Source organism: Colias eurytheme, chromosome 28, assembly GCF_061535395.1.
Source record: "Colias eurytheme isolate Ceu_HAF_F1 chromosome 28, ilColEury1 Martin Lab GWU primary, whole genome shotgun sequence".
Classification (NCBI taxonomy): Eukaryota; Metazoa; Arthropoda; class Insecta; order Lepidoptera; family Pieridae; genus Colias; species Colias eurytheme.
In genome coordinates this window covers 1,714,874-1,731,563 of record NC_143007.1, presented here as the reverse complement: position 1 = coordinate 1,731,563, position 16,690 = coordinate 1,714,874, and the positions used below count along the sequence as shown (strand labels likewise).

General features: G+C 33.3%; 2 protein-coding genes across 3 annotated transcripts; both read left to right on the top strand.

The window, feature by feature from the left end:
• Positions 1-465: 465 nt before the first annotated feature.
• LOC149896471 (uncharacterized) lies at positions 466-1,197 on the top strand. Its single transcript, XM_090117485.1, has one exon. The coding sequence runs from the start codon at positions 466-468 to the stop codon at positions 1,195-1,197; it is 732 nt and encodes a 243-aa protein (XP_089973611.1).
• Positions 1,198-5,104: 3,907 nt separating this feature from the next.
• LOC149896470 (uncharacterized) lies at positions 5,105-15,808 on the top strand. 2 transcript variants are annotated; one of them, XM_090117607.1, is made up of 6 exons: positions 5,105-5,218; positions 11,808-11,877; positions 12,664-14,048; positions 14,558-14,735; positions 15,291-15,337; positions 15,625-15,808. In XM_090117607.1, the coding sequence occupies exons 2-6, from the start codon at positions 11,832-11,834 to the stop codon at positions 15,796-15,798; spliced, it is 1,830 nt and encodes a 609-aa protein (XP_089973733.1). In that variant the 5' UTR covers positions 5,105-5,218; positions 11,808-11,831; the 3' UTR covers positions 15,799-15,808. The 2 variants fall into 2 exon arrangements, with proteins under 2 accessions (XP_089973733.1, XP_089973734.1); XM_090117608.1 differs by having other exon boundaries at positions 5,116-5,221; positions 11,815-11,877.
• Positions 15,809-16,690: the final 882 nt, after the last annotated feature.

The window sequence follows — 16,690 nt, the reverse complement described above, 5'->3', positions numbered from 1 at the left end:
AGCCTTTCTTGAGAGTTGAGATAGGTACTGTATAGTATTTGTAAAATTAACACGACTTTCTTTTAAGTAGGATTTTATGCGTTTCTTTTTTCATTGTTAAACTTAAACTTGCTTATGCTAGGAGAATTAAAAAATTGAATTATTTTAACGTATTAAAATAAATAACACGAACGTACTAACAAAATGTTCGTATCAATACTAAATTAATAATTGATAAATCTGCTGGACCAGGTATTGTGTATTGGTGTATTTCTATAACAGGTAAGACTACGATCGGTGGGTATCACATCGTTCAAGCTAGTTTACTAATTAGGTACTAGTCGTACTATTTCAATCAAAAAGTATTAAACTTTTATTTCAAACTACCCTCAAAAAAGTCAATAATCACAGTAGGCTCTCCGTACGGTAAAACCGACTGTTTCTTTATATATAAGCAACTTTATTAAGAGTTTCGTTAAAAACAAAATGGCGTCCGACGAAGGAGATATCGTAATGCATTCGAAGTTAAAGAAAATGCCCTCCAAAAAGCAACCAACAAGCCCCACTGCGGATATTTTAAAAAGTCAAGACAGAAAAGTATCTACAAAAGTAATGGTGAATACAGCATTGATGGAATTAAAATCACGAAAAGGAACTTCTTTATATGCTATCAAGAAGTTTGTAAGCGAGAAATATCAAGTGGATACAGAGAAAATAAGTTATATTATGAAGAAATACTTGAAAACTGCGGTCGAAGCTGGCATTATAATACAGACCAAGGGTATTGGCGCCTCTGGCTCCTTCAAACTTGCCACAATGAAAACCAAAATTGAAAAGAAAAAAGAATTAAAAAAGACCGTCAAGAAGATGTCGAAACCGTCCGACGAGGAAATAAAACCAGCGAAGGAGAAGAAAAAAGAAAAAAGCAAGGAGAAAGGAGAAAGCAAAGAGAAAAAGGTCAAACAGAAAATCGATAAGAATTCGGATGAAAAGGTTGAAAGTAAGAAAGTTGAGAAACAGGAAAAAGCATTGAAAAAGGATAAGCAAGAAAAATCAAAGCCTAAAAGCGGGAAAGAGAAAATATCGAAAATATCTAGAAGCAAAATGGCGCTCGCTACGACTCCCGCCAAAAAGATGGCCGCCATTTTAAAAAGAAAAAGTATGGGGTCTATCGTAAAACCTCCAAAAATGAAGCCTAGAGCTCTTAAACAAAAATAAAGTGCCTAATTTGGATTTTAGAACCTAACTTATAATTGCTTGAATGTTTGATTTTGTTGACTGTAAAATGTAAAATGTAGACTATAAATAAATTATATTTTTGATTAAGTTGTTTTATTTATTTTATTTTAATTTAAAATTCAAATATAAATTCATACAAAAAATACACAAACATTTTGCATTACGACATATAGGTAGGTACTTAGTAGGTACTATAATTTATCTTCTTACTATACTATATTTTATCTAGGTATATATAAAAATATATAGTAGGTACTGTAATGTACCTAGGTTCTATAACCTAGGTACATTAAAAATCAAATTAAATGTAGCCTAGGTATCTTCTTGGTACCTAGGTACATATAAAAATAGGACATGATTTAAAGTAGGTACATACCTACTAATTTAACATTTCAACCAAAAATTCAGTAGGTAGTTACTGGATAAAAGTGATACAAACACACTTAATAATAATTTAATATAATATCAAATATGTAAATTCTAAAAAAAAGGTCTATAATTTTTGTAGTGAAACTTGTTTAGGCGCGTTGAGAGTAAAATTTCAAGATTTTAAATCTTGCCAAAGAAGTTTCACTTCTGACACGTTTGCTCGGCACACACGCTCTTTTTTGTTTGTATGTTACCTACGACGGAACTAAAAAACTACTCGACTTATTATAAAAATTCTTTCATCTTTAGAAAGCTTTATCTTAGCTTGTACCTATCCCCCTGAAAAAAAAAACAGTGTACCTAACTAAATATAGGTACATTTTAAATACCTACTTATAAACTTAAAATTTAAAAACCTTAAACCACCATTTTGTAATTAACCAGTAGAACGCAACATTGTTTTAAAAAGCATTATTAAGGTAAATTATAAATGTATCTACTTAGGTATAGTAGATCCCGTTCCCGTGGGATTTCCGAGATAAAACCTATCCTATGAGTTAATCTAAGTTAACAACTATGTGTGTGCTAAATTTCATTGTAATCGGTTCAGTAGTATTTGCGTGAAAGAGTAACAAACATGAAACATCCCTACATACCTACATACACACATACTTGCGCATTTATAGTATTAGTAGGATAGGTGCTTACTGTATTCTTTTCACGCCAAAACGGCTCAAGAGATTTTGATGAGTTTAATCATAAAGATAGATGAGACCTTTTTATTCTGCTAAAATAAAACCCAAGTAAAGCAAGAAATATCCAACTTAATTATTAAAACTACCTTCTTGGTACAGTGGTTAACGCATGAGCCTTACAAGGAAATGAGTTCGATCCCCGTTAAACATAAAAAATTGGTTGTCTGTAAAGTCGGTTTACTGACGATAGTTGAACGTGACAACGTCCGATTGTGCTTCTTTGTCGCTCGTTCCGCGCTCTCGCTTGCACTTCAAGCCTTACATGGAACGCCTCAGAGCGAGGTAACGCCGCATGAGTCATGTTTTTTCGTGCGTGCAGCTGGTGCTATCGAATTATAAGACGTTGTCACGTCAAAAATACCTAAATAATTTTAAGTTATAACTGGACATAGGTAATCACGAGCAAAAGCGCATCACGCATGTGTGATTTACTAAATTATGGTGAATAAGCTATAGGTAATACTGCCATATTCCATCAAAATATGTACAAAATACTATTATACTTTATGTTAGCTAAAAACATCCGAGTGAAGTCGGGCGGAGTCGCTAGTCTATTATACAGGGTGTCCCACTATCGGTATAGGTACCTACTAAGCGCGAAGAGACTTGTAGTTTCGCATACACTGATCACGTAAAAAATACAATAACAAAATTACGTCAAAAATTTTTTGCAAAACTTTACCTTAGAATTCATGTTTTCTTCTCTAACTTCGCGCAGCCGGCATATTATAACGCTTCGCTAATGTGAGCATTTTGATTTTTGTCTATGAAAACATATAATTTGAAAAGATAGCTCACGTGCGGGTGGCAAAGTTAGGCGGGTTGCTTGTTAAGGGTGTACACAAAGAGTTCTAAGAATTCATCTAGGTAGGTAGGTACCTATTTGAAAAAAAAATGCGTCTGCAATTTTTTAAGTATTTTTTTCGTAAGTAGGTACCTACTCAGGCCTCAGCGTATGCAAAACTATAACCTCCTTTGAGCTGAGTAGGTAGGTATACCAACGCTGGGACACCCTGTATATTATAATTTAAAATATTCCTTCTCTTTCACTTTTTACTCATTTGACATGTGAAAGAAAGAGAAATAACACCTGAAATATACAAACCAGTTTAACGACTCGCTGATAAAGTCCCTGATTGCTTGTCATTTAGCTATCTGACAGATACCTAAGCTAAATTAGTTCAATAACACAACACTGCATAAAATTATTAGGTAGCTATACAAATCAAATCAAATTAAAATTAAACAAAACAAATCTTCGAAACGGCTGAACCGATATTAATGAGACTTAAATTAAGCTATTCTGTTCTATAAAGGAAATCCGTTAAAAAAACCTAAAAACCACGCCTTACTTAGATAAACTCATGAAATTATTGTATACTAGATTTCCGCCCGCGGCTTCGCCCGCGTTTTAAAAGGAAAAACCCCACATAGTTCCCGTTCCCGTTGGATTTCCGGGATAAAACCTATCCTATGTGTTAATCCAAGTTACCCTCTATATGTGTGCTAAATTTCATTGTAATCGGTTCAGTAGTTTTTACGTGAAAGAGTAACAAACATCCATACATCCATACTTACAAACTTTCGCTTTTATTAAGATTGTCATGGATTCTTGATAATTTTACAAAGCTTGAATTAAATCTGTCTGTTTAAAGTGTGTCAAAATCAAGTCTAAATGTTACATCCTACCTACAAACATACAGGTGAAGCTAATAAAAGTGTGTTGAAATTATCATTGCAATTATTATATTGCTAGGTATACTTGTATCGGTCATTATTATTATAAATATGTTTTCGTAATTGAAAAAAGTTAAGCAAATGTTCTAACAAAACAATATACATATTATCATGTTATTCTATGTCGTCGTTACTAGGTTACGTTGTTTAATTTTGTTGAACTGTCAAATGTTGCCCATTAAAATGGCTCTACAAGGGCTCTACTTTAAGTGCTGACTGCTGACTTGTTTTAATTTGACCCACAAACATTCTGATTTTATATATTCGTACACGAAACTCTATAAATATGTACCTACTATAGAGCAATTCTTTGAATATACATACCTAAGTACCTAGATAAGTATCTTGTGCCAATATAAAATAATTCAAACTACTTACTAAATAAATAATATTAACTAATATAGATGTTTCATTACTTACATATGTTATGGGTTATGGCTATCAATTAATATCAATTCATTTATCATTATATTACTAGTAGGCGAAATTAAAAACTCGTTAATAAAACATGTCACAAACTACACAGGAAGGAGATAACAAAATATCTTGAATTATTTATAAGACCGCCATTACTTATAATGATGTCACTGTTCGAACCACGCGAATTTCGACTCTATTGACCTGTAATAAATGCAATATTCCCATAAATATCTAGACAAAAGCGGTTCGTTATACTATTTGACATGTAAGAATTTTATCGATCCTCTTATTTTGCTATTGATATAATCCATGCGTTAGACAGAGATAGATGTAGCTGTGTCGTGTCTATTCTCGTTGGCGGGAGAGAAACGGGGTCATAGCACGTGTTTGAATTTCGAAACACGTTCCGTCCAATACCATTCGTCTGTCCCAAGTTCGTTATCATTGGTCGGGTGTCCCCCGTACCAGAAACACGCGTGGCAACAAATCGATATTGCATGGTGCAGTTTTGTATGGGAGCGAGCGACAGTATCGCTTGACGCTCGTCGCTCGGGATGCCGTGGTAGGGGGCCGGTTGGTTTTAGAATGGATGTTTCGTTCGGCGCGCGGCGCCATTTCGTCACGAAAGATGTTGGAAGCGTGTGTATTTGGGGCGTATTGATACGATTATTGTACTTTTTACGCCATTTGAAGACTCGAACAGCTGTCTACTAATATTGGTAAGATCATTTTATCATTCTAGACTATAATTTTCATTATTGATAGTGTTAGTATTAAGATATTTGTATTGTTTTGCTAACGTTGCATATATCGATATGTAGAGCGAACGAAATAGCGCTGTCAGTGCAATGACGTCACGGGAGGTCGATGGAATTTGTTGATACGCGATTTTAGACTTTATGCCCACTTGTATAGGTACTTTCATATTTTAACTTATTTTGTAAAAAGTGTTTAGTTTCTATTCATGCCTTAGGTTCGTTATTTTGAGGACATTTGGTATTTTGGTGATTTTTGTTGTGTAATATTGAGCGAATGTAGTTTTAGGTATTTATGTATTGCATGAAGGTACTGTTTATAGAGGTTATTATATTTTGTTGAATAATAATATGACAATAATCCATTAAAAGGATTTAACAGCTGTTAGGGTGTCTCTTTCTCGCATGTGCATTCGCGAATAGCGCTATTTCATTCACTCCTTTACTTATTTATAGAGATGTCTTGGGTTTGGTAGCGTCCATTGGCGACTCATAAATTTCACTAGTGATGTACTCAAAAATGAAATGTGTGTTGTCGATAAATCGCATTAAATGCTTAGTAATCGATATTTTTGCTATGATCTAGATTTTCATTATTTTAATAACCTTGCACTCAATTTTAAGTTTATAATTATAGACATAATTAGAATGATCGAATATCGTGTGGTTAATTAGATAAATTTTAGGATTTAAAAAATACATTGTTAAAAAAGATCAGAGTGAAAAAATATGTGTTCATTTTCTGAATTCAAAATATTACATTGATAAACATTAAGCATAATTAGCAAATAATATATCTAATGACATTTAATTATCGAAATTATACTAATGTGGTGTCTGATTAGAGCCAGCGCGCACGAGCAACTTTGTCTCCGCAACTATTTTGTCTCTCCCCTCAATTTGTATGGGGAGTTGCGTCGCTACGTGCGCGCACTTTCATACTAGCCCATGGGTGGGAGAGACAAAATAGTTGCGGAGACAAAAAAGTTGCGGAGACAAAGTTGCTCGTGCGCGCACTGTCTTAGTAGAACATTTTCATAAATATAGACTCATCGACACATAACATGAAAAAAGAGCGTGTGTGCCGAGCACACATGTCAGAAATGAAACTTCTTTAGCAAGATTCAAAGATGATAAAATCATCGCCTTACTCCATTACGTGACGGTATTGCCATGACGCGACCTTGAAAATTTACTCTCAACACACCTTTAACTTCAAAATCAATACTTACTAGTAGAAGTGTGTCTGTCCTTTGATGATTTCATATTTTAACGCGAAAGTTTAATGTATGTTTGTTACTCTTTCATGCGAAAACCACTGAACATATATTATTTTGAGGATATTTGGTATAGAAATATTTATATAATATAATATGGTAAGCAGGTGAAACCGCGTGGCACAACTAGTAATCAATATCGTTTGTTTTCTTTCAGTCGTAATTTTTACTTCACTGTAATTATTTACTTTGAGATTGGAATTAACTTATATTTTCCAGGAATGTACTTACTTAAAAATTAAAATATTTAGTACATATATTATTTAAAATATTGAACATGATTTAAAATTGTAATGTGGAATCAATTCTACTAAATATGATCTGAATATTTAGAAGATTTCGTAAAAAAACGTACATAATTATTATTATTATCGACATCACACAGCGTGGTAACATCACTACACTAAAAATAAAATGTCTGCCGTTCCTACGAAGGGGACCTTTCTCCATTAAGTGGAGATAAAACCACTGTAAACGAATTTGAACCTTAAGCCCTTGAAATAAGGTTGAATATTCATATAAAATGTAATATCAGGTAGAATTTTCGTTCCCGTATTCAATTTTGAACCTTAACATGTAAGGAAATAAAGTATATTTTGTACTGGATGTAGTTTTTTGACTTTGATGGGAATAAAAATGAAGGACGGAATGCTTTATTACGATTTTGAAATTGGAATACTGACAGGGCGAGGGAAAGAGATATATGCTAGAGTGAGACGGCAGTAAACATGTTTGCCAATTAGGAGCGATTCCCTGATTTTATGGAGATTTTGACTTTTGATTGAGCTTTGAATTTCGTTTGTTTGTTCGAATAGGACTTGAAAACGGCTGAATCGTTTTCAATGGTCTTTCGAAATTGAATTATCAGGATCATTTATTTATGGTAGCAACGTAATTAACATAAATAAATTAGTCATTATTTTATTAATTAAAAATAAATGTATGTATTTATTAAATAAAAATATATCTACATACTGTAAAAAAAAGAAGTTGTGTTAAAATAATTTTTTTTTAATAAGTATCTATATTCTTCTAAGAAAGTAGAAACATTAAAAAACACAATATTGTTTGTGAATAGGGAACTCAATCTCGCAAAAACGGAATATTAGGTATATCTAGATATCATTAAAATCTTGTCAATATCCACGCTATCCATTGTTGAAAACAGAATGAAAATCGGTGCAGGAATTTTTGAGCTTATTGCGAACTGATAGACAGCGGCGATAGACTTTCTTTAAAAAATCTAATCTATCGAAATTATTTAACGTACCTACCAGGTTCTACCTGGTAGGTACGCTAAATAATTTCAATAACAAAGAAACAAGAATTAAGAAACGGATAACAGTCATAGATTTTAGCAATTTCTACCTAGATATTCTTGCGGATCTAGGCGATTTCTAATGTTGTCTATGAGTCTAGGCTAGGCTAGAGGACATACTAGAGGTCCGGCCCCGGCTTCGCCCGTGGTACATATTTCGCAATAAAAGGTAGCCTATGTCCTTTCTCGGGTATCAAAATTCAAAATACCTATATCCATACCAAATTTCATACAAATTGGTTCAGTAGTTAAGGCGTGATTGAGTAACAGACAGACAGACAGAGTTACTTTCGCATTTATAATATTAGTATGGATTATTTGCGTCTTTCGCTAGGCTAGGCGATATTATATTATTATTAATCGGAAGTCTAGTAAAATCGGAAATCGGTCAGTTTGCAAAAATTAATTCATTGTGTTAATTTGATTTGTTATTACGTTACCTAGTTTAGTATAGGTACCTAACGATTATTTTACTTAGGTACTTTCATTCAAGAAATACTGATTCGATTTGGTTGAAATTTAGAATGTATGCAGGCTATACACCTATAGGTACCTAAAACCCGCATAGTTCCCGGTTGATCCAAGTTACCCTCTATATGTATGTGCTTAATTTCATTGTAATCGGTTTAGTAGTATTTTCGTGAGAGCAACAAACATACGTATACAATATACATATATATACAATTTACATCCATCCTCACAACCTTCGAATTTATTCTGACGACGCGGTTGGCGCAGTGGTAAGTAGGTAACTGCCTACTGAGCCGACGGTCCCGGGTTCGATCCCCGGTCAGGGCAAATATTTGTGTGATGAACTCAATTATTTGTTCTTGGGTCTGGGTGTTTATCTATATATATGTATTTATTAAATATTATATTTATCGTCGCCTAGTACCCACAACACAAGCCTTAATTGAGCTTACTGTGGGACTAGGTCGATTTGTGTAATAATGTCCTATAATATTTATTTATTTATTTATAATATTAATATGAAGGATAGGATGGGATAGATATAGGTACCTACCTACTTAATATTATAAAGCTGAAGAGATTGTTTGTTTGAACGCGCTAATCTCAGGAACTACTGGTCCGATTTGAAAAAATAGATAACCTGGTAACTGGTGATAGAGGATGTTGTGTTTGTGTTAAGTAAAAGACCCTTAATTTTGGAAATATTTAATATTTTCGAAAATTTTAAAAATATTACCCCCTTGTCCACTTTCTGTAATGTCTTTTATGCCCAACTAAAGAGATTGAACGAGGTACCTATGATCTCAGAAGCAATCTGCAGCTAAGCTGATAGACCATTTATTGAAATACTAGCGGTCCGCCCCGGCTTCGCCCGTGGTACATATTTCGCAATAAAAAGTAGCCTATGTCCCTTCTCAGGTATCAAAATATCTCCACACCAAATTTCATGCAAATTATTTATAAATCGATATCATCTATTTTAGCTTATGTATTTTACTATGTTTAGGTATAGCTATTTTTTGTTTGTCAATAAATAAAAAAATAGCGAGTCGACCGGTTTTTAAACTTCTCGTGGGTGTATTATGCCTAAATAGTTTTTTTTGTTTTATGATAACTTGAAACACCTTGTTGGCTACTGTATGTCCACGAAATCGTAATAACTGCAGAAAGGAATCGCCAAATGTGTAGATAACTAAAACTCGAGAACGGCTCGACCAATTACAACCAATAAGGAAAATCTATGCTATAGGTACATTTCAAGATAATTTTTAGCTGTTTTGTCGAAGCTAGAAATGTGTGTGAAATAATTTTCCTCCTGTTGGTCTTAGCGTGATGAATGATGATATACCTACCTAGGTCCTAGCCTTAGCCTTCCTCGATAAATGGGCTATCTAACACCGAAAGAATTTTTCAAATCGGACCAGTAGTTCCTGAGATTAGTGCGTTCAAACAAACAAACAAACTCTATTGTTGGGTTTTATGATTTTATTCATGTTTTAAATGGCGTCTAGATAGCAACCGACATACAACATAAAACAGGTATTTAAAGGATAGGTTCACTATTATTATAAATGCGAAAGTTTGCTTGTTCGTCTTTTCTTTTTATCACATCGCAACGGAGAGTTTTTCTGTGGTTTTATCGTGTGTCTGTGTCTCGAAATATTAGAGTTTCTTTTTAAGATGGTAAAACATATTATACTAGCTTTCCACCCGCAGCTTCGCCCGCGCAGTCAAAGAAAAACCCGCATAGTTCCCGTTCCCGTGGGATTTCCGGGATAAAACCTATCCTATTTCCCGGGATAAAAAGTAGCCTATGTCCTTTCTCGGATATCAAAATATCTCTAGGTATACCAAATTTCATACAAATTGGTTCAGTAGTTAGGTACCTACGGCGTGATTGAGTAACAGACAGACAGACAGAGTTACTTTCGCATTTATAATATTAGTATGGATTATTATTTCCATGGGAATTTAAATTTATTTTCCTTTATAGCGTTGCGTTTATTGCGTTAATTATTTCGCAGCAACGCGTTGCTGCGAATTAATTTTTAAATATATATACAATTATAAAGGCGAAAGTTTGTAAGGATGTATGGATGTTTGTTACTCTTTCACGTAAAAACTACTGAACCGATTACAATGAAATTTAGCACACATATAGAGGGTAACTTGGATTAACACATAGGATAGGTTTTATCCCGGAAATCCCACGGGAACGGGAACTATGCGGGTTTTCCTTTGAAAACGCGGGCGAAGCCGCGAGCGGAAATCTAGTTTTTAAATATATGAACCTGTGATATGAACATAAACAATTTTATATTTGTTACGTTATGTATATATTTTCAAGTTAATTACACGATTATATTTGTAGTAGGTTATCTTAAAAAATCGTTTTCTAGGATTGTAGTCCGGGATACATCGCCCATTTTTGCAAGTGATTACTATCAAGCTAATTTTTCGTGAGTAGCTTTATTTTGATGAGAAGCCCAATAATTTCATGTACGAAACTCTCGATTGTGGTAGCTACCAGAGGAAACAAGGATAGAATATTTTGATTTGATGGTTCTCAAATATTAATTACTAACTGAATGTTTTTTTTTTGTTCAATCTCAAGATAATTATCTAAATTATTCGAAAAAATATTTGTCCTACAAAATCTATGGTTTGATCAAAGAGTCCCCCTTTCCAATGTGTATCGATAACGAATTCATCATAAATGATTACTAACCAGCTGATTTTTTTATTTTCACTTATTTAATACTTATATAATTCAACAGACATATTGTCCTACAAATTGCGTAATAAATATTTGAGAACCGTCAAATCAAAAATTTTTATCCTTGTTACCTCTGTAAGCTACCACAATCGAGAGTTTCGTACATGAAATTATTGGGCATCTCATCAAAATAAAGCTACTCACGAAAAATTAGCTTGATAGTAATCACTTGCAAAAATGGGCGATGTATCCCGGACTATTGCTAGAGCCAAATCCATCTCAATCCGTTCAGCCATTTCTTATCTTATTATGGTACAAATATTACTTATAAGATTCCTTTTATAAACACTGTGCATAAGTAGTACCTATAAGTACCCACCTAGATAAGCAATTATAGATGTGGGTACGATTACATTATTTGCCGTGACTTCTAAACGACTGTATCGATTTGGATGTATGAATTTTCGTTATAATAATTGTCTTACGGCCGTTTTCAATATAATCCTCTCCAATTTTGAATTGAAACTTCTTTGGGTCTGTTGAGTAAAATTTCAAGGTTATGTCATGGCAATACCGTCACGTCAGGAGTAAGACGGAGATTTTGGTAATTTGAATCAAGAAGTTTCATTTCTGACACGAGTGCTCGACAAACTTTTTTTCCCCTACTAAAGTTAGACAAATCTATCCATTTACACTTTCTTTCAATAATAGAATATTGAATTCTATCGACTAGTAGCAGTTTACCTATATGAATTTTAACTGTTGTTTCAGGTACCTACATAATCTCCATTCAACATGTCGCTACGGGTCGTTTACGATAACCAAATGCTGGTACCTAGAGGCAAGTATTAAAATGTATTCTAATATTTTTCAATATTATAAAAAAAATGTTTAATTGCCCATAACTGCTCAACCGATATTGAAAATTCTTTAATTCTAATAAAAATAAGCCTTGGTCACGGCTTATTGCACGCCTCATAAGCGAAGCGTTGAGGTGGGTACTACTGTCACTTCGCGCAAAACATCTGATTTTTCAAACTTAAAATGTCTTTATGTATCATACATTGCACTTGTAAGATAATACATACACACAAATATTAAGAAAAAATACTATTTTTAACGTTCATGATATTTTTGATGTCATTTTTGTTATTTAAACTAGTTAAAAAACAGTTTAAAAAAGTTCTGTCTTGGACGTCCGTGTGTCTGTATGTGCGGATCCTTTTTCTTGTTAACACGATAGCGACCGAAATACTTTACTAATCGAGTCTTTTTTTTTCTCTTACGCTTGAGTATGCTCAGGAATAGAACCCTTTCATTTTTCAGGGTCTGATTCGATGTGGTTTAATTGTTATTAAATAAACAAAAATAATAATTAATAAATATTTATTAAAAAAAATTATGAGGCGTGCACTTTTGGATTTTCCAAATTTTTTTTATCTATAGCCCGGTACTTCCGGGCTTAGCTGATACTGCTAGTTTTAATTATTTATGAAATCATTGCTGAAAAATACGCTTATTATGAAGTTAGCGAACAACCATCTCTATGGCCTTCGTTAATTATAAATTGTAAATTGACATTACCCATCTAAAGTAAAATCGTTAAATTTACTAATTCTCCTTACAGAAGAAATGGTTCCAGCATTAATCATAAACCCGCACAACCCACCCCCATGGCTCCAGAACAGCCCCGTGCAACCGCAAATCATTTACATACAACAACAGCAACAAAACTACGTGCAACAATTACAACAAGTTCAACAAGTCCAACAGATAGACCAGAACCAAGTGTACATCCAACAATATGGCTACCAGAACCCACAAATGTTCATCCCGAATTACGAACAAATACGGCCGATACAAATAGTTCCTAATGTTATGCAAGTACCCGCAAATGCAGAGTATTCCAACGAACGAATAGTACAATCCATGCAACATACTTTTACACCCACACAGAACGTACAACATCAAAATATACCAATACAGAACATGCAGAATCAAGTGAACACGATGACGATGCCAATCCAAAACCAACAACCAGATAGAATCGAGAATCCACACACACAAGTGCGATTTGCAGATGTTAGAGTACCAAATGTTATACAAATGAGGCCTCCAGAACCTGTGAGACAGATGCAGCCAAATCAAATACAAGTGCCACGACCAGAACAGCAATTCCGACCGAACACACGAATGATACGACCACAAATACCGACCACAACAGTTCATAGACGACCAGTCTTGAATAATAATATAGTTCGAACACCACGCTTTGCGTATAAACCGATACAGCCAAGATTGCGAAGTCAAATGCCGATACAAAAGCGATTTGTACAATCGACTAGCATGCCAAATGTCATTAACGTAACAAACATGGCCCCAACTCCCATAAACACAATGGAGAATGTCAGTAGAAAACGCAAGAGCGAATCACCTGATGAAATACAAAAGAAATTGAATATACTAGCGATTAATAATAGTCCCATACTATTAGGACAACTAGCGACTCCCGCTATACAAAGCGAGATAAAAACTGATAAACCTCCCATACCTGTTGCAGTAACAAATAATTCAGTCAGTACTCAAGTACAAAAGAATGATCTCGAAGCCCCACAAATAAATCTAACGCACGGATTGGTCAATCAGATCAATTTAGCACAAAGCTTACTGGATAAAGAGAAATTAGTGCGAAACACTGTATATACCCAAGCTAGAGGTAGAATATTAAACGTTAAGAACGAAATTAAACCTGAAAATGTATCCATCGACGTACAGACAGACGAAGTAATGAAAGAATCAAAGGAAGAACCACCAAAAGTAGTTGAAATCGAAGTGAAAGAAAACAAAGATATAAAGAAGGTGGAAGAGGTAGATGAAAATATACGAAATGTTAATAAAGGAATCAATACTAGAAGTGAAACGACGGAAGATATGAAATTAACGGACAAAGATTATATTCTAACGCACGTGCTAGATGGTTTTGTTATTCAAGAATCGAATGTAGCTTTTCCGGTAAGTTTATTTTTGGTTCAACTTAAAATTAACTTGAATCAAACAACAACAAATAAAAAACCGTTATCAGTAGATATGTATTACATGTATCAGCATGTATAAATAGCTTCATATTAACCACAAAGACCTTTAAAACAGAAGCAATTTTGTCTCAAAAACTACAATGATGGTCGATTAGGCTTACTAGATCTCCCTAGTGCGCCAGAGTATGCAAATTCTGGCTCGATATTTTTAGAATAGACATTCTAGTAAATAGATGCAATACAAAACCTATATTTCGTTGTATATTCGGTGGTCAAAGACAGACACCAGATAAATGATTAAAAAATAAACAAATTTTAGTTTTCAATTTTCAGTTTTAAATAATTAGTTACAATAATTTAATGAAAAAAATAGTGTAGTAGGTACATAGTTAAGCTTAAATTAGGACTGAAAGGTGTGTTGATGATAATGTAAAATTAACTAACACTAGAAGAAATTATGTTGATGATAATTTAAAACTATTTCAGATAAGAAAACCACTAGTGGAGAAGACAATACGCCTAAGCTCAGAGACAAAAGAATTGATTCCCAATGTAGAAGACATAGCAGATAAAGATTTAGAAGATCACATACCCTCGGTCGCAATAGTAGTGGAGAGAAGTAAGAAATTAGAAGAGAAAGAGAAAGAAAGTGATGTTGATAAAGGTGAGTGACGAATATTTTTGACTTATAGATAAAAATGTAGATACCCGCATAATTAAAAGAAAATAACGAGATGTTGTTATAGTAAAGAATATCAGATAAAGGAAAGCGCAATTTTGTTAAAGCGAAAGCTTCTTATAAATTAAAAAGTATGGACCACATTTTACAAATCAAAGATAGATGTGGTTATTATTCACTATCTTTCCACCCGCAGCTTCGCCCGCGCAGTCAAATAAAAACCCGCATAGTTCCCGTTCCCGTGGGATTTCCGGGATAAAACCTATCCTATTTCCCGGGGTAAAAAGTAGCCTATGTCCTTTCTCGGGTATCAAAATATCTCTATACCAATTTTCATGCAAATTGGTTCAGTAGTTAAGGCGTGATTGAGTAACAGACAGACAGACAGAGTTACTTTCGCTTTTATAATAAAAAAGTATGGAAGTATGGATTGAAGGTTAAATGTAAGAAAAAAAAATAGCAGTATCAAGTTATTACTGTAAACATGATTTAAAAATGTGTTAGGTTTAAAATTACTAATTACATTTGTTTTATTTTCAGACAATCCATTTAGAAATCTAACTCCAGCAACCATCAAAACATGGACGGTGAGATTTTTTGTTAATTTTTTTAACCCTTTTAAAATTATCTAAGTCTAAGTACCTAACTACAGAAAAATCTAAATTATTATACATATTTTTGTTGTTGCTATCATTGCATTGATTTATAGCTATTGTACGTAATCTTTGCTCCATATTTCTAATAACATGAAAAAATCTCCAATTATTTCACCCAAATCGGCACAGTCCTTTTTATTTAACTGACTAGATATAGAATATCTATATAATAGAGTTAGGACAACATTATTTTTTTTTAACTAATATAATATTTACAGGTGGAACAATTAACAAAACATCTAGACGAAAGAGGCTGGTCAGATACCTCCGCTGCATTCTTCGAACATGAGATAGATGGAGAGTCGCTACTCTTAGTGTCAAAATCACAATTACTAACCATAGGAGTTACGGAACAACAGGCTGATATAATTATGGAAATTATGAACAGATAATATTAATTAATTGATATTATGAATAGATATGAATGAATGAATAGATAATATTAATTATATAAGAACAGAGAAACTAATGTTTAATGTTCTTGTGGCAGCGGCTTTGAAAAAAGCCTATGTTTTCTATGTCAAAAGCAATTTGGATACCTAGGTTCATAGATATTATTTGAAAGAGCAACACAAACTAATTTTATATAGAAGCAGTGCAAAAGAAAGATAGGATATTAAACATTGTCAATTTTGGGAGATTTTGCTTTTGTGGAAGGCAACACTGCCCTGTACTATGAGGTTTTAGCCCTGTACCTATTATGAAGATGTTTTCTGTATGAAAAATTAATTATTTTAATTGGATATAGGTATCTAGAGATATGTAGATAAATGTATGTATATATAAATTAGGTTGGTAATCGGTAATAATGGTAACTTTGATATGGTTAAATGATCAAAAACTTTACAATTCTAAGTAGCAAGGAGGAGGCATATTCTAATACATATTTTGGGCAAATTATGTGGTGAAAGGTATAAAAATTGAAAGAATAAGGTTTTCGAGTTAAATATGCAGTGCTTATTGTAAGGATTTTAAAAAGGGCAGATAGAAATCATTGTAATTACAATTTTAGACAACTACAAGCCGATTTTTCAATCCTTGGTTAAAACTTACCCGTCCAATAAAGTATTACTCGATAATATTAAAATGTTACCTGTAAACTGTGAAATACGGGCAATTTCAATACATTTTTGAAATGATAGTTTAATACGTTATTCAACAAATAAGTTTTAACCAAGCAAGGATTGAAAAATCAGCCCTAAGAAAATGATTAAAATTGTATTATATGAACATTGAGAGTTCTCAATCTTATATATAAAAATGAATCGCAAAATGTGTTGGTAA